We start from the raw sequence: 18,468 nt of genomic DNA, 5'->3' as shown, positions 1-18,468 counted from the left end.
AAATGTTCACATTATTTACTCACCGTCATGTTATCCCAGGTGTGTAATACTTTCTTTCTTCACCAGAACACATTTGAAGAAAAATAGAAAAATATCTTACCTCAGTAGGTCCTTAAAATGCAAGTGAATGGCGATTTCACAGACAATCAGCATAAACGTCATCCATACGACTCCAGCGGTTACATTAACGTCTTCTTAAGTGATACGATCACTTTTGGTGCAACAAATATTCATATCTAAATCATGCTTTCAGTCGGCAGCGGTACGCGTGTGACATAATCGCATTGGCATTTGAAACAGGAGAACTGACGCAAGTGGGTCACAGCGCTGTTTACAAGTGAGAAGGAGGAATGCTGTACAGAAGTTTGGTGGATTTTGGCATAGATCTTCATTGATCTGTTTCTTTACTCACGACGGTGCGTTTGCATGCTCATCCTGGATGTCTCAACCAAGTGGAGAATGTGAGATTGCCTATGTAACCATGGCAACGTGAATACATCACAAGAGAGACCGCTTGGACTCCACCATCTCCTGGATTGTTGGATTATAGTTAAAAAATACTTAAATATGGATCTTTTTTGCACAGAAGACATTAATTTAACAGCTGGTGTCATATGGATGACGTTTATGCTGACTTTCTGTGATTTTTGGAGCTTCAAAAGATAAATCCTCCATTCACTTGCATTTTAAGGACCTACTGAGCTAAAAAAAGAAGAAAGAAAGTCATACACACACCTGGGATATCATGAGGGTGAGTAAATAATTAGAGAATTTTTATTTTTGGGTGAACTAGTCCTTTAAGAGCCAAGATCAAGATACATATTCTTTCCAGCAGTAGATCTCATCCAGCTAATAAATTAAAGTTCTTTAAACATTTTCCAAGCATTTGTTTTTTTTGTGGTTGTGGGACCTATAACTACATTTTTTTTTATACAAGTAAAATGTTTTTTAAAGGCTCCAGAAAACTTAACATCTTTATCAGCTTTCACTTACAGAAAAAAATGAATGAAAACTAGTTTTAAGGACACGAACAATGTTGCACAAAGAATGTTTTCCCTGACATTGTGAGAACTTTCATTAAATAGAAATAACGTTATAAGCCAAGTTGTTGAGAAATTCCCATTTAGGTGGGCAACTTGCGACCCAGGGGCCGGATTAACTAAAAGCTTTTAATGGAAAAAAGATAAGAACCTTCTTAAGAAGTCTTTTCGGATATATAAAATATTCTTAACTTTTTGGAAAATAAGAGGAAAAAAGTAGAATGTTTCATGAATCTGGCCCAAGGTGCGCTCAGTAACGCGGTTCTGTGCTAAAGGGTAAAGGTGCGCTCAGTAACTTTTTGCTCATATCATCTAGGATTACAGTGACACCTAGTGGTGTGGATGCAGCATCATTCAAAATCAATAGTTTTCAGTTACTGATGCCATTGTAGAAATTCACTTTTCACAATCAGCCATGATTAATTTAATCCAAGAGTGAAAGAGTCCAATAACAAGACAGTTCCTGACATTAAATGAGTAGTACTCAGCTGGCCATGTGATTCTAAAATGGCAGCCCCCATGAGGGCGCCCCTGCCCCATGTAGAATAAAACAGCTTTTAAAAGGTTACTGATATGACTAAAGTCCTCATCTCATGTGAGTGTTCATGATTTTATACATATGTTTCAAATTTACAATTCATTTCTTTAGGAGTAAAACCTTTTAATGGAGAAAAAATTACCGAGTGCCCCTTTAAATGCAAACAATAAAATGCAACAAACCATACAGTATAATCATGCGTATTGTAGTTAAGAGAGCAAAATTAACAGGCTTATCATCTTTTGAAAAGGAGTATAAAAAGCTTCCCATATCTTCTGTGGTTAAAATGCATCCAATCATACCAAAATGATAATATTTTGTGTACAGTGTTTAGCATGGAACAATGTGTTTTGTGTGGTAAATTGTTGGCTGATGAAAGCATGAAACCATCCACACTCAAGAGATGAAACCAAACATTCACTTATTTTGTACATTGCTTGGCCTATTACAGTTCATGGCAATATTGATTAATTTACATCTTTGATTTGACATTTTTGTTCACTTTTTGTACAATAAAGAATTTCTGTACTATGTTGTGTTGCCACATTATGTCCAACATAAAATCTGGACCCTGAACACAACCAGTTGAAAACCACTGCATTAGAGTGTATGTGTGTTTATGTGTGTGTGTATCGATGCCCAGATGTATTACCTTTAACGTGACCGTGAACACCAAGACAGTGAACACAAGTGTTCCAAATGTCCAATTTCCAAACATCTGGAACAGAGAAATATTGACAAAAGCACAAATAGATTGTCACAGATCTGTAAAAAGGCACTTGAATGGGTGTTAGTGCACAGCTCACCCTCTTAGTTTTGCAAACCTGATCCACTGCAGGGTTGTGCATGTTAATGCTGTCAGTATAAAAGCCTGTTTTCCTCCCTTTAACTGTGCTGAACACTGACAAACAGGCCTCTTAGACTGAAAGAATTGAGTAGCACTAGGTAGACTAATGGAAACATGACAGAACATCTGACTTCTATGATAAGAAAACATTAAAGACATTAAATACTCCATGCAAATCTGACCGGGGTCACGTGATCACAACGGAGCATCATTATACATCACACATATCCTTAACACAGACTTGTTGAATAGTCGTTCAAACAACCATATAATGCCCTGAACTAAACTGCTTGTGCATAAATGTGGTTCGCTAAAGCATGTAAATATATGCTTAGGACATTCATGTAAATATATGTAAATGTAAATATATGCTTAGGATCAAGTGTTCATTAAAACATCTACTGTGAATAAATACCCGGAAAAGTGTCTGATCTGTAGCATTATATCGTCATTTTGATAGTGCTGTACAAGAAAGTTCACCTCTGTATCTTCCTACATTGTTTTATGGAGATCATTAACAATGTCTGAAAGACTTAGTGGTGTCACATTCATTATATATGTTTGTTAATAAAAGCCACATAAATGAATGTTGAGCTTAGAAAGTAATTTAAAATGTTATAATGGATTCAGCATTGCCATTAGGGCACAATAAAACCCTGTGCTTGTGATTTAAACTCTTTGTTTTGGGGGTGGGGGTTTGCTTCCTCATTGTTTACAGTCCTGGCAAACAGCTGAATTTAGACACAATGGATATCTCTTCTAGACCTTTCCTCTATCGGCACGGACTGTCTACGCTGTCAGTGACACAATGAAAAACAACATCAACTCTAGAAAGAGAGCGCTTCATTAAATCACTGGATCTTTAACTTTAAAAAGCACGAATCACAAAAGTCAACAAGTCACAGCAAAACACAACTAGGTCAAAGGATGTATGGCACCAAATGGTTTTAGTGAACTTCATAATGTCGATGAGTTGCTAGTAAAAAAAAAAAAATAACAGTACGAAAACACAACAGAAGCCAACAAGTTTTGAAGAAATGTGTTAACTTACCTGGGTGAGCAATCAAAATGAAATTAAGTGTTAAAAACCATGTCAAGGGCAAATGATATATAAGGATATTGCTAAAGTGAATCTTACTATTTCAGTAAAAAAAATAAGAGAGCGAGAGAGAGAGAGAGAGAGCAGAGAGAGAGAGAGAGAGAGAAGAGAAATTCTTAGTTTTCAGTTTTGTGTTCAATCTGATGATGCTTAAATGCCCAAAAATGCATAATTATTATTATTATTTTTTTTTTAAATTATGGGTTTATTTTTATTACGTGGAACACAAAAGGAGAAAAGTTGAAGAATGTACTGTACACTCTTTTCTATATAATTACAGTGAATGGGAACTCGGGCTGTCAAGCTACAAAATGACAAAAAACCCATTAAAAGTTTCATAAAAGTATGACTTGGCAATTCTTCTGAAATCATACGCTTGAATTTTAGTGAATATATATATATACAGGTTTGGGGAGTAACTAAATACATGTAACGGGATTACGTATATAAAATACAAAATATAAGAAACTGTTTTCCACTACAGATACAATTTAAATCATTGGTAATTAAAATACAGTTACATTCAAAAGTATTTTGATTACTGAAGAGATTATTTTGCAATTTATTGTCATTTGTTTAATTTAATATTTAGTCCTTTCAGATGGAAAACATTTATACATATTTGTGTGATCCAAAAATGATGTGATCCAAAGTGCATTTGAACAGCGGTGAAACTAAAAATGCTAAAATGCCAATTTACATGCACATGTTACCAGACACGATCATATTTTTTATCAAGAAAATTCAAGTTGGATCATAATTTCTGTTTTTCTAGTAAGACCTTTGATATTAGGGCAAAAATCATATTCTTGATAATCATTTTTGTATTGTTTTCCTGTAAAAATATCTATAAACCTTTAAAACAAGATCAATTTGAGAACGTATTTTTAACATGTGAATTTTGATTTACTGTACTGGCAGAGTTTTTATAGTCAAAACAAGTGAAAAAATCTACCAGTGTTGAAAAAGTAATCCAAAGTATTTAGAATAAGTTACTGACCTCGAGTAATCTAATGGAATATGTTACAAATTACATTTTACAGCATGTATTCTATAATCTGTAGTGGAATACATTTCAACAGTAATCCTCCCAACCCTGTGTGTATATATATATATATCACTACAGTTGAAGTCATAAGTTTACATACACCTCAGCCAAATACTTTTAAACTCAGATTTTTACCATTTTTGACATTTAATCATAGAAAACATTCCCTGTCTTAGGTCAGTTAGGATCAGTACTTTATTTTAAGAATGTGAAATGTCAGAATAATAGTAGATGGAATTATTTATTTCAGCTTTTATTTCTTTCATCACATTCCCAGTGGGACAGAAGTTCACATATACTGTTAGTATTTGGTAGCATTGCCTTTAAATTGTTTAACTTGGGTCAAACATTTTGGGTAGCCTTCAACAAGCTTCTCACAATAAGTTGCTGGAATTTTGTCTCATTCCTCCAGACAGAACTGGTGTAACTGAGTCAGGTTTTGTAGGCCTCCTTGCTCGCACACGCTTTTTCAGTTCTGCCTGATAAAACGTTGTTGTCCTTAAGCCATTTTGCCACAACTTTGGTGGTATGTATGGCTGATGTCTTAAGATGATGCTTCAATTTATCCACATCATTTTCCTTTCTTATGATGACAACTATTTTGTGAAGTGCACCAGTCCCTCCTGCAAGCAAAGCACCCCCACAACATGATGCTGCCACCCCATGCTTCACGGCTGGGATGGTGTTCTTCGGCTTGCAAGCATCACCCTTTTCCCTCCAAACATAATGATGATCATTATGGCCAAACAGTTACATTTTTGTTTCAACAGTCCAGAGGAAATTTCTCCAGAAAGTAAGATCTTTGTCCCTATGTGCACTTGGAAACTGTAGTCTGGCTTTTTTATGGTGGTTTTGGAGCAGTGGCTTCTTCCTTGCAGAGTAACCTTTCAGGTTATGTCGATATAGGTCTCGTTTTACTGTGGATATAGATACTTGTCTACATGTTTCATCCAGCACCTTCATAGGGTCCTTTGCTGTTGTTCTGGGATTGATTTGCACTTTTCACACCAAATTACGTTCATCTATAGGTGACAGAATACGACTCCATTCTGAGTTGTATGATGGCTGCATCATCCCATGCTGTTTATACTTGCACCACTAACGTGGTACCTTCAAGTGTTTAGAAAATGCTCCCAAGGATGAACCAGACTAGTGGAGGTCCACAGATTTTTTCTTGAGGTCTTGGCTGATTTCATTTGATTTCCCCATGCTGTCAAGCAAAGAGGCACTGAATTTGAAGGTAGGCCTTAAAATACATCCACAGGTACACATCCAATTCAGTACAAATCCTATCAGAATCTAATTGCCAAAAAGGCTTGACATAATTTTCTGGAATTTTCTAAACTGCTTAAAGGCACAGTTAACTTAGTGTATGTAAACTTCTGACACACTGGAATTGTGATATAGTCAATTAAAAGTGAATCAATCTTTATGTAAACAATTATTGGAAAAGTTTCTCATGTCATGCACAAAGTAGATGTCCCAAATGACTTGCGAAAACTAAAGTTTGCTAATGTGAAATCTGTGGAGTGGATAAAAAAATGAGTTTTAATGACTTAAGTGTAAGTGTATATGTATTTTTCTTTTAAATAATTTTGGACCTCCACAAGTCCCCATTCACTTTTATTATAAAAAAAGAGTGCTCTGCATATTCTTCTACATTTCTCCTTTTGTGTTCCTCAGAAGAAAGTCATATGGGTTTGGAGCAACATGAGGTTGAGTACATCATTTCAGAATTAAAATTCTTTGGTGAACTATTCAGAATAATCTCAATTATGTTAAAGTTAAATATTACATCTCCTCTTCACTCATTTGCCCTTGTGGTGAGTTATGTGAGGATTGATGTGTATCCAGTACAGGCCAATGAGAATGAGTATGACAACACATGGGATGGACACACTCCAACTCGATCACAAAATGATAGACAGAGGAAGATGAACGGGGGGTTGTTGCTACTCTACACCTACAGTGACTGGTCCTTTGGCACAGGGGACACTGGGATGTCGTAAGGTACTGTTTGAGAGCTACGATATGTAGTAAATGGTTAGTAGACACCATGTGAGTGAGGGAGTATTTAGGGTAAGGGGGGTGGAGGAGGGTAACAGTAAACTAAAACTAAAAATAGGATGAGAAACAGATAGGGACAGGCTTACCATCTGTGTGTTGGTGGCCATTAGCTGAAGAAAGGAAGAGAAGCAGGAAAAGAAAAGAAAGGCAAAAAAGGGAGAGGTAAGAAAGTGCAGAGACAAGAGAGAGGTTGAGATATAGAAAGAGTGAGAGAAAAAAAATAAAAGATCAGAGGGAGAGGGAGGGAGGGGATAAAGGAGCAAGAAAGTAAAGAAAAAATTAGGATGTTATAACTGAAAAAGGAAATCAAACAGGTAAAAAAGCAATTCAAAAAGGTTACTATGATTTAACTTAATGGCACAGAGAAAGATGTCTGGTCTGACTGATTAACCCAGCATGCTGTGTTGCATTAATGAATGGGGAAGCACCTGTAATGATTTCAAACATACGCAAAGGAGGACAGACTGAAGTCTGCATGCTGGATAAAGACCTCAGTTAACCACAAATACTGTAAGTACATTACGAGCATTGAAACTACTTTACCAAAAACAAGCAACGGCCACCCATTCAATCACTCTGATTGCTTTATTTGATTGAGAAAATAAACTAAAGGCAAAACAACGAGGCTGGTTGATTAAAAAACACACACTTATAAAATTGGAAAACAAAGCACTGGTTTAGATGGTCACTGAATTACCTGTCCATTGCTGGTGAAGGTTGTGTTGTCGAAAAGGAAGAAAGCACCAAAGAAGAAGACCATTGCATCAAAAACCCCCAGAAATGTCCAGTAGACGAAGATGGGCCATCTCAGGAGAGAGTTCTTCGCAATATCTCTGTAAAAATTTAAAAATTCAAAGTGAATTGATTCATATATTTTAACTAGCATTTTAAATTGCATTTTAGGATTCTCCACAACTCTGTACTACTTCACACTAGTACCTTACTATTATACACCAACTTCTATGCATCACAGTAGCAACATCAACTTAAATGGTCACGCTTTCTATTAAAAGGGTCATGACATGAGGAATAAAATTTTCCTTGATCTTTTGACATGCAAGAGGTCATTGTACTATAAAAATACTATATGTTTCAGAATTCAAAACTTCCTCCTCACTGCTAAAATAGCATTTGTTGAAACCAAGCTGCCAAAACGACTCGTTCTAAACTTCCTCCACATTGTGATGTCACTGCGGTAGACATTTGCATCTGACCAACTTCACAACAACACATCAATGCCTACTTTACCACATCAGCTCCATAGCCCCGCCCAGTTGCTGTTAGCAGTTAGATGGCAAAGAGAGAGCAGGTCAGTCCAGAGCAGAGAGCCAATCATAACAGTGGGCTTTACTGTCAAGTCTTTAAAGGAGAAGCAGCAACAAAACCAAGCGTTTCTGACAGATGGTAAGAATGAGGGTGGAAAATTATAATGTTTAACAAATATATGACTTATATTATAAGTGAATCTCAAGAAACATATAAAAATTATAAAAAAGGCATGTCATGACCCCTTTAAGTCCTGGTATACCGTAATTAAGTATTAGAGTATTTTACCGATTAATCGGTGCTGACAATTGCTTTTTAAAACTATCGGTTATTTGCCAAAAATGTATGCAACAATTTTTTTTTATCCATGAATAACGATCACGTGGGGATTTTCTAAATCATTCATCAATGACAATATTCATTCACATTTTTACCCTTTTTTTTATTTTTTATTTTTTTTATTAGTTAATCAAGAGTTCTAAATTGAAGCGATGACCTGCAAAGAAAAATTTGACTATATGGAAAGTGCCCTGTCAGCACACACATTGTGTCTCCAACTTCATATTTTGTGAATAATAATAAGCCTTATTCCTCATTAAACCTCCTCTGGTGACATATTTATATATAAAAAATTATATAGGCCATAAAAATCTTAATTTGGTAAATACATATTTATGGAACATTGTAACGGAGTCAAGCATCCGTCATTTCAAAATAAGAGTCCCTTGTGTGTTTTGGGCTTTTTTATAGTTAAAAGTCCTAAATGAAATCTGTGTAGAGTTATAATGTTCTACATATGCTCAATATGGCCTTGTTTTCTACTTCAAAGTATGGGGGAATATTTCTGTAAAAACATTTCCAAGTTACATTTTTGAGAATACAGAGGGGTGGATGTCAAGAACATGTCCAGGTAATTTTTCACCCCAAAATTATGTATATTTTATATATATATAAATTTCGATAATGAAAATGAAAATCTTTTGGGACTATTCAGATTTTTTGCAATGTGAAATAGTTTTCATAACAATTAGGCACATTTACCCAGAAAACATACCATACAAATGTTTCACTGTAAGAACACAAGTTAATTTATAAGTGGCTTCTCAAAAAACAACAGTTTAGCTTCAAACTAAAATGACGTTTGGATGGAGCATGTCAACTGGAAAAAAAAAAACTCAACATAAAAATACCAGATCAGCTCTTTTCTATTGAGAAAGTCCTTGGATTACAACAAGTGTTCTGAAGTTTGTCAGTAATACTCTGTATATGTATTGAACAAGCAATGCCAGGGCATTTGGTGATAAAATACAGAGAGTTTCTAACAGTATTTCTGCCCAGAGCTGTGTGTGGAACTTGAGTTTAGAGTAAGGGCATGTGCGCATATGTTTGCCAAATCTGATCGAACTGTCCAATCATTGCAGGGCTGAACTTGTGTGCCCATGTGATGAAGAGAGAATACCTAGAGGCCTAGGATGAAAAATGACTAAAGAGGCAAATACAGAGAAAGACATTGGGCAACATGTAAATATGTATAAACTTCCTAAAAAAAAAATCAGAAAAGAGAACAAAAGGTTTCAAATTAAGTGATCATATTAACTGAAAATGCAATGCCATTTTAAACAACTCAACTAATACTGTTGAAGTAAATCAACTCATTCTTTAAAAAGTGTTTTATGAATGACTACAAAGCTTCTCAAAGACAAAAGATGAAGAGACATTTAATATCTGGACATAAAAGTATAAATGTCAAAAACTGACCTACTTGTAATATGATTGACATGCATGTGTATGTGTGTGTGTGTGTGTGTGTGTGTGTGTGTGTGTGTGTGTGTGTGTGTGTGTGTGTGTGTGTGTGTGTGTGTGTGTGTGTGTGTGTGTGTGTATGTGTGTGTGTGTGAGCAGGTTTAAGTGGTTTACGAGGCCTTTTTTAGGTTACAAACTGGTAATTACAAGGATATAATGCTATAAATGTAGTTTATGAGGACATTTCTAGTGTTCCCATAATTCAAATCACTTCAAAAACATTATAAATTATGTTTTTTGAAAATGTAAAAATGCCGAAAGTTTTCTGTAAGGGTTAGGTTTAGGGGTAGGAGATAGAATATATAGTTTGTACAGTATAAAAACATTACGTCTATGGAAAGTCCCCTTAAAACATGGAAACACAACGTATGTGTGTGTGTGTGTGTGTGTGTGTGTGTGTGTGTGTGTGTGTGTGTGTGTGTGTGTGTGTGTGTGTGTGTGAGAAAGCAAGTCAGCAATCATGAAAAAAGGAGGCCAAAGTTAGTAATAAATAGCCAGTGTGTTGACAGGGATTGATCAGCAGGTCTCAAAGAGGAAACCAGAGATAGAAAATAGTGACCATGCCATCCTGAAATATCTTCCCCGTGTACCACATGCCAACTAGGATCTTTAAATATGTAGATTCTTTAAAAATCTTGCAAGTTTACTTTATTTTTTGTGAACTATTCATTTAAAAATTAGGCTGTTACAAAAATAAGAATGCTAAAATTGGTATTATAATGACATCATCACATTGTCAAATCAGAAAAACTTTGAGACAGCTCATGTTATAATGTACCCACAGAATCAGGTGACAAGAATTTTGGTGTGACCTGGATTTGAAACACCCTAAACTGGCCTCACCTGTAGAGAGAGGGGTCCCGTTTGAGGATGTCCATGTTAATGTGCTGCTCCATCAAGCTGTACAGGAGGATGGGTAATGACGTGAAGCTGATATTGTACAGGGTCAGATATGCCGTGTCGTATAGTGGCTGCACAGAGACAAAAACAATTAAAGGGAAAATTTAACCAAAAATGTTAATGATCTCATGATTTACTCAACCTCATGCCATCCCAGATGTATATGAATTTAATTTTGTTGTAGAACACAAATGAGTTTTTTTTTTTTTTTTAAGAATATCTCTTAGCTCTTTAGGTCTATTCAATGCAAGTGAATGGTGACTAGAAATTTGAAGCTCCAAAAAGCACAAAAGGAACCATAAAAGTAATCCCTACAATTCAAGTGGTTATATTCATCTATTCAAAATGATATGATAGATGGGTGAGAAACAAACCTATATTTAAGTCCTTCTTTACTATAAATCTACAACATTCATCAGCCCTGACCAGTAGGTGACAATATGCATGAAGAATACGAATCGCCAAAAAACAAAAGTAGAATGTGGAAGTGATAGTCTCCAAAAAAGAAATCTCTAAAAAAGAGATTTATAGTGAAAAAATATTTCTCACCCACATCTATCATATCACTTCTGAAGACATGGATTAAACCATTGGATCGTGTGGATTACTTTTATGCTGCCTTGATGTGCTTTATGAAGCTTCAAGGTTTTGGTCACCATTCACTCTCATTGTATGGACATAAAGAGCTGAGATTTTCTTCTAAAAATCTTAATTTGTGTTCTGCAAAAGAAAGAAAGTTATACACATCTGGGATGTCATGAGGGTGAGTAAATGATGAGAGAATTTTCATTTTTGGGTGAACTATCACTTTAAATATACTGTATAAAAACTTCTTTCATTCTGTAATTATTACTAAGGCTGAATACTTTAATGTGGTGTAAAATCTAGTAGTGATAAACCTTTATATGTTTTCAAAAATGGTTTACCTGCTGAGAGAAGCCACAGAAGAACTGATAGAGAAACTGAGGAAAAATAAAGCACACATTCTGTGGAGAAAAAACGCACAAATCTCAGTACCGATTCTCAGTACCTGATGAAATAAACAATTTAGTGTGTGCGTGTAGTTTGTGGCTATTAATAGCACTGCATTAGAGTTGCATTTTCAACAAGATTGTTTAGTGGTTTGGTCAGAACTCCAGGGAAAAAATAACATCCATAAGCAACTTTTTTTAACTGTGTTTACACCTGAAGAAATTTGGTGTATGTGTTGGAACCTGTCCATTAAACTAGCGATCTACTATTTCACTTGAAATGAAACAATTTAGAAACAATAATATGTTTAATTGTCAAAACACATTTATCTATAACAAAAAATAAAAAATAAAAAATCCTACATTTAAATTGTTTGTGTATTGACGTTTATACTATATTTGACTAAACATGTGTCTACCAAGGTTTTTCCCTCAAAATCTAAAAACACAGGAGTTATATAATCCATTATAACAACATCACAAAGACTTTATTACATATTAATGTAAAAAAAAAAAACCATCTGATTTATTCTTCTTTTCAATGAAAGAAAAATGAAATAAAACCATTTGAATAAACTGGAATGTGATTCACCTTATAGAAGAAGTACTGGACCAGCTCAGCGATTCTGATGTAATAGTAGTGCCCGTGAACCAGCAGCATCTTCTTCAGGTGTTTGAACTTGGTAATTGCATAGTCACTGTTACGGGCCGCCTGACGCCCCTCTTTACCCATGATCCCTAATGCAAAATAGTCAGTCAATAAAGAACCATAGAATAAAAATTGTTAAAGGGATAGTTCGTCCAAAAATGAAAATTCTCTCATCATTTACTCACCCTCACATCATCCCAGATGTGTATGACTTTCTTTTTTCAACAAAACACAAACGTAGATTATTTTGAAGAATATCTCAGCTCTGTAGGTCCATACAATGCAAGTGAATGGTAACCAGAACTTTGGTATGGTAACTTTAAAGCTACATAAATCACATAAAGACAACATAAAAGTAAGCCAAATGACTCCAGTGATTAAATCCATGTCTTCAGAAGCTATATGATAGGTGTGGGCGTGAAATGGATCAATATTTATTATACCTTTACCTTTTTATTATAAACCTCCACATGAACTTTTACCAGACCTGACCAGTAGGTGGCGATATGCAAGAAGAATGTGAATCGCCATAAAACAAAAAAGAATAAGGACGTGAAAGTGGAGATGCATAGTAAAAACGGACTTCAGTATTGATCTGTTTCTCACCCACACCTATATTATCACTTCTGAATATATGGATTAAAGCACTGTAATCTTATGGATTACTTTTATGCTGCCTTTATGTGCTTTATGAAGCTTAACATTTTGGTCACCATTCACTTGCATTGTATGGCCATACAGAGCTGAGATTTTCTTCTAAAAATCTTAATTTGTGTTCTGCAAAAGAAAGAATGTCCTACACATCTGGCCTGTGATTGAATGAGGGTGAGTAAATGATGAGAGAATTTTCATTTTTGGGTGAACTATCCTTTTAATATAATATATTTCTATAGTTTTGTTCTATAATTAAATCTAGCAGAATACATCACACATATCCTTAGTGGCCTAGTGAAGATACTGCACCAATTAGACTCTGAATAAGAGCATGAATTTACCTATTCCCACATGTGCTTCCAGGATCATGCTGACATCATTGGCTCCGTCGCCGATGGCCAGCGTGATTGGGTGTTCTTTTGATGTTTTTATCATCTTAACAATCTGGGGTAAAAAAATACAAAAGTTTCATTTATGGAGGTCACATTACAACAACTGAGCGATTCGATTATTAATCAGGAATTATGGCTGTTTGTGTGACTAAGGGGACAAATAATCTCAAGTGCTCCATATATCTTCCTTTCCTGAAATGGACTGACCCTGACATCAATCTGGCTTTTACTACATATGGATTACGCAGGATTTTACTGTGCATTTGCTTTGATGACATTGAGAATTCAATAACTGCCTTGTAATACTGAATTAACGTGCAATTCTCTCACTTCTTGACTTTACAGCCTCAGCAGCCCAACAGGCTGATTGACAGGTTAAGTGTGTTGTAAAAGATATTGAGAAAGAGACCAGTTTCATGTAACTCTGACTGAGAGATTGAAATAATGGAATGGAATGAGAATATGCTTGTTTCAGGGGGGTATTCAGGTTGAATTTGAAATTGGTCTGGGATCATTCTTCCTTGACGTGATCCGAATAGGGAAAGATTTGTGGCATCTGTTGTTTTGTTTCCTTTATACTTTTATTTCCCTGTAATATCTAAAGGATCATTTGTATTTGTCTTGTATCTTTCTAGGGAGCATCTCTTTACCCCTGTTGCCTTTGGCTTTAGTTGCCTTTAGAGGTTATAAGGCAATATTCTATATAAAGCTCAATAATAACACTGTTTATAATGCCCTTTATAAATATGCTTGAATTGAAATGAAAAAGTCAGGTTTATACATGTACTGTAACATAGCTCTAAAAGTGTGCAGGAAAAAGAAATGCTATTAAATTAAAATGAAAAAAAAAAAATATATAATATATATATATATATATATATATATATATATATATATATATATATATATATATATATTTGTATTAGAGTCAATAATTTCAAATTTGTAATCCAATTAATTAATTACATGCTATGCAGATGAATTAATCGAATAAATCACAATATTTAAAAACCTATAAATATTTTACGAGAAAGACCCCATATAACAAATTATTTAATATGTAACGTTTATTAAATGTATATATATATTCCAAAAATATTCAGAAAGCTATATATACATTATATACAGAATATTTATATACTGTATATATATATATATATATATGCCAGGAAACAAATCTGTGCCTATGTTCTTTGGCATTAAAGTGTCATATTACCTGTGCTTTTTGTAAGGGTGCCATACGGCAGCAGAGAACTGCGCTGCAATTTCTGCAGATTTCCAAGAAAATTTCCTTATAATTTCCTCCACTGCTGGTACCTTCCTGTGTCGGTTTCAGTACAGCTGACAATGTCGCCCCATCGATTATCAGACCGTAATCCTGGCAATCACCTGAGAGCCTGTGGGGACAGACATTTGTGTGAAGGTATCTGTCTGTGCGTGTGTGTGTGTATGTGTGTGTGTGTTTGTGTGTGTGTGTGTATGTCTGTGTACGGATTCCCCTGCACCCACCCTGAGAAAGTATCCCTGGTCATGTTGCCATGTTGTCTTAGGACAGTCCTGCTCAGATCAAACAGAACGTCATGGAGATTCTGCTCTTCTGTTCTTTTGGTTGTTAGTTCCAGGATCTGTGTATTGCGATGGAACAGCTTGCTAGCATAGCATGTGGCTGCTGCAGTCTCCATTTTGTCTCCTGTGAGGACCCATACCTTTATACCAGCTTTGTGTAGAGATTCAATGGTGTCTGCTGCTTTATCCTGAAGCCTGAAATTGAAAATGACAACCAAGAATATTTTATAAGCAGCTCATTTACACAACTAATGATTGTTCAGTGCAGGTACAGGAAGCCAATTTATTATTTCAAGTCATTCATTTTTCTGTTTGCAATCAACTTTAATTTATCTCATCAGACTTTCATGTAAACAGTCATCAAAGCACTACCTAAAAATATACTGTGCAATGTGATTTTTACACAGGTGTTAATTTAATAGCCCTGCAAAGCAAATAACACTGCAAAGAAAAAATAAAATAAAAAAATCAATCATTATTTTTAATGTTAAGAATACCAGTAAAAATATCTAAACATCCTTGAAACAAGATATATTTACTGGAGAAGAAACTTTTTCTGAGAATTAATAAAACGAGAGACAAATTAAAATACTTTTTTTGTGGTAATCAACATTTTGCCATACATTTTGGTAATGGAGCTTAACTTGTTTTGAACTTGGAACATTTCTTTAAAAATATTTTGCAGTGTAATAGCAGCAGAATTCGGCACAGATCTTAGCAGTCCGTGCTTTATTCTGTATGCAGTGCTGGAGTGAAAGTTAATGTACAGTGCTGGGAATGGCTCGGAGCTGGAGAGGTCTTACACCGCAGTGTGATGTCTCAGCCCACTTCACTCTGTAATTAAGCAGCCCAGCAGTCAGGATATACAGTGTCACACTACTGCCAGATAATTAAGACTCCACCCCCCACTGCACCTCGCTCACAACCCAGCCAAGGATGAAGTGACATTCTCACAAAGACTCCCAGGAAGAAGCTTCAAGACATTCCATTACACTCCATATTAAACACTCTAATAACACAAATAGGATTTCACTCGACAACATTCTGTTTAAATTAAACAGATTCTAACATTCTAATTGAGCCATTAACATTCATTTAAATGAATTTCCTCAACATTCTATTTGGCTCAAGAACATTCCAAAATTTTTCAATTGTGGCATTGTACTACATTCACATCCTGTCAGAAACCATCAGATTTAAACCAAAAATATGTGTAAACTACCTTTAACTGTCGAGGCCAATGCCATTGGATCATTTCTGAGTTTACAACTTGTAATAATGAGTTCTACGAAGACGCGAACAGTCGGAATCCCGTAATTACGGTAATTCTGGCGTGATGTGAACACACCATCAAAGTCTACATGAAAGCAAAACTAACCCCATTTGCTTTCTTAATACATGAGTTTTATGAAGACGTGAACAGTTTTTACAAGTCAGAATCCCGTAATTATGATAATTCTGGTGTGATTCGAACACATCATCAAAGTCTATATGACATAAAAATTGACCCTATTTGCTTTCTTAATGCACAAATTCTACAAAGATGTGAACGGTTCTATATTTCCGTCGGAATCTCATAATTACGGTAATTCCGACATTACGCAAACACACCATTAAAGTCTATATGAAAATTGACCCTATTTCATTTCTTAATAGACGAGTTCTACAAAAACATGAGCAGATTTTACAAGTCTACATTTTTTAATGCCGGTTTAGTACTTAAGTACCGGCATAACGCGGAAGTTCGTTTTAAAGTAAATAAAGGTGCACTCAGTTACTTTTTATGTATGTCTTCTTGGATTTGGACACTGACACCTAGTGGCATGGATGCTGCATCCTTCGAACGTAGTAGTTTTTCTTTATTTTACAATGCGTGTACTTTCAGCATACTTACAGTGTACTTACCCAAGAAAGAACTGAGTGGAATTAGGTAACTACATGTACTTAGTAGATTAGGTAATTACTGTAGCCTTTGTAATTGTATAGTATGCAAATGCAATGCTACCTAGCTTTCAGTTACCGATTACATTGTAAAAATTCACAGTCAGACATGATTAATTTAATCCATAAGTGAAAATGTCCAATATCAGGGAAGTTACTGAGATAATGCGAGTAGAATTCAGCTGGTCATGTGATCCCAACATGGCAGCCTCCATTAGGGGATCATCTCCATACAGAATAAAACAGCTTTTACAAGGTTACTGAGATGACTGGAGTGTTCACCTTATGTGAGAAGTCATAATTGAATACATACATGTAAGTTTCAACATTACTATCAATTTCTTTAGGAGTAAAACTTTATTAATTGGGTAAACAAATACTGAGTGCACCTTTAAGTCGACATAAAATCAAAATCGTACTTATTTGCTTTCTTAATACATGAGATCTACAAGGACATATATGGTTTTTATAATAACAAATCTTGTAATTATGGTATTCCGACATGACGTGATCAAACCATCAAAGTCTGCATAAAATAAAAATAGACCCTATTTACTTTTACAATATATGAGTTCTACAATGACATGAACAGTTTTTATCAATTAAAATTACGTAAATATGGTAACTCCGACATGAAACAAACACACCATCGATGTCTGCATGAAATCAAAATTGCCCTATTTGCTTTCTTAATACATGAGTTCTATGAAGCAGGAACAGTTTTTACAAGTTGAAATTCCATAATTACTGGAATTTTCCTTATAAATACAACATATGACAGAACAAAAAGAACTGTTTCTGGGAGCTCTTCTATCAGTATGCAAACTCCTGTTACAAACAGTCAACTCTAATTAAATTAGCTTCCTGTACATATATTTGCTCATAAGTTACACATGATCTTATAAAGCCTTCTTGAAGACACAAACAGGCTGCAACCAACATGGCACTGATTGCATCCAATCAACACAGCCTGGCAAAACAAGTTCCTGTCTGGTAATCACTATTTGTTTTGCTCTGCCATATTCATTAATGCAGTCGACACAGATTGATGTGTTTATCTATAACGTGGCATTGGACAGTTTCCATAAGTGCATAAGCCAAACAGTAGTTCGTCAGAACTGTGTCTGCCCAGCCACTGATTGATTCAAGAGGGGGTCTAATTACATTAGCTGCTCATTATCAGGTGATACTGGAGCCGAACGGATAGACTCTTATTGATTGGCTGTGCAATTACCATTAACCCACAGTGGTTCTGTCAGACCCAGGGATGGTCACGTCATCTACACAGTTGTTGGCAGATCAGAACCTTGGCATTCAGCAAGTTAAAAATGATAAATGAATATTACTAATGCACATCTACACTCAATTGCAGATGAAGTACCTAAATTGTTTACTTGGGCAAATGAGTTAAGGACTTTATGAGCAGCGTTGGTTAATTTGAACTAGTAGATGCATTTACTTGCGGAAACATACAGTATTAATCATGTTGACACAACTGGCTATCAAACACTTACTGAGCTTGTAAGCAAAGTTTACATAATTTCAGTACTACATCCAAATGACAAAGTCCAAATCATACTGTTCATGTGTTACACTTGCTATAGTTTACTTCCGCATTGCATAGCCATGTCAAACGTAAATCAAAACAATTACTGAAACATAAGTGCCACCTTGAATAAGAAATAGC

The 18,468-nt window shown here is 35.2% G+C and overlaps 1 protein-coding gene across 3 annotated transcripts in view; it reads right to left on the bottom strand.

Moving 5' to 3' along the window:
* The window catches only part of LOC127651617 (phospholipid-transporting ATPase IH-like), a 94,536-nt gene that overhangs the window by 13,452 nt on the left and 62,616 nt on the right, over positions 1 to 18,468 (bottom strand). For all 3 annotated transcript variants that reach the window (XM_052137539.1, XM_052137538.1, XM_052137540.1), the window contains exons 19-27: positions 14,784 to 15,035; positions 14,491 to 14,671; positions 13,224 to 13,326; positions 12,172 to 12,317; positions 11,535 to 11,594; positions 10,552 to 10,679; positions 7,337 to 7,472; positions 6,726 to 6,749; positions 2,231 to 2,296 (exon numbers count right to left, since the gene is read on the bottom strand). In XM_052137539.1, coding sequence (XP_051993499.1) covers positions 2,231 to 2,296; positions 6,726 to 6,749; positions 7,337 to 7,472; positions 10,552 to 10,679; positions 11,535 to 11,594; positions 12,172 to 12,317; positions 13,224 to 13,326; positions 14,491 to 14,671; positions 14,784 to 15,035 — 1,096 coding nt within the window. The remainder of the gene's footprint in view (positions 1 to 2,230; positions 2,297 to 6,725; positions 6,750 to 7,336; positions 7,473 to 10,551; positions 10,680 to 11,534; positions 11,595 to 12,171; positions 12,318 to 13,223; positions 13,327 to 14,490; positions 14,672 to 14,783; positions 15,036 to 18,468) is intronic.

This window comes from Xyrauchen texanus, chromosome 11 (assembly GCF_025860055.1).
Source record: "Xyrauchen texanus isolate HMW12.3.18 chromosome 11, RBS_HiC_50CHRs, whole genome shotgun sequence".
Taxonomy (NCBI): Eukaryota; Metazoa; Chordata; class Actinopteri; order Cypriniformes; family Catostomidae; genus Xyrauchen; species Xyrauchen texanus.
The sequence above is the reverse complement of the archived record's forward strand: the minus strand, read 5'-3'. Positions and strand labels throughout refer to the sequence as shown.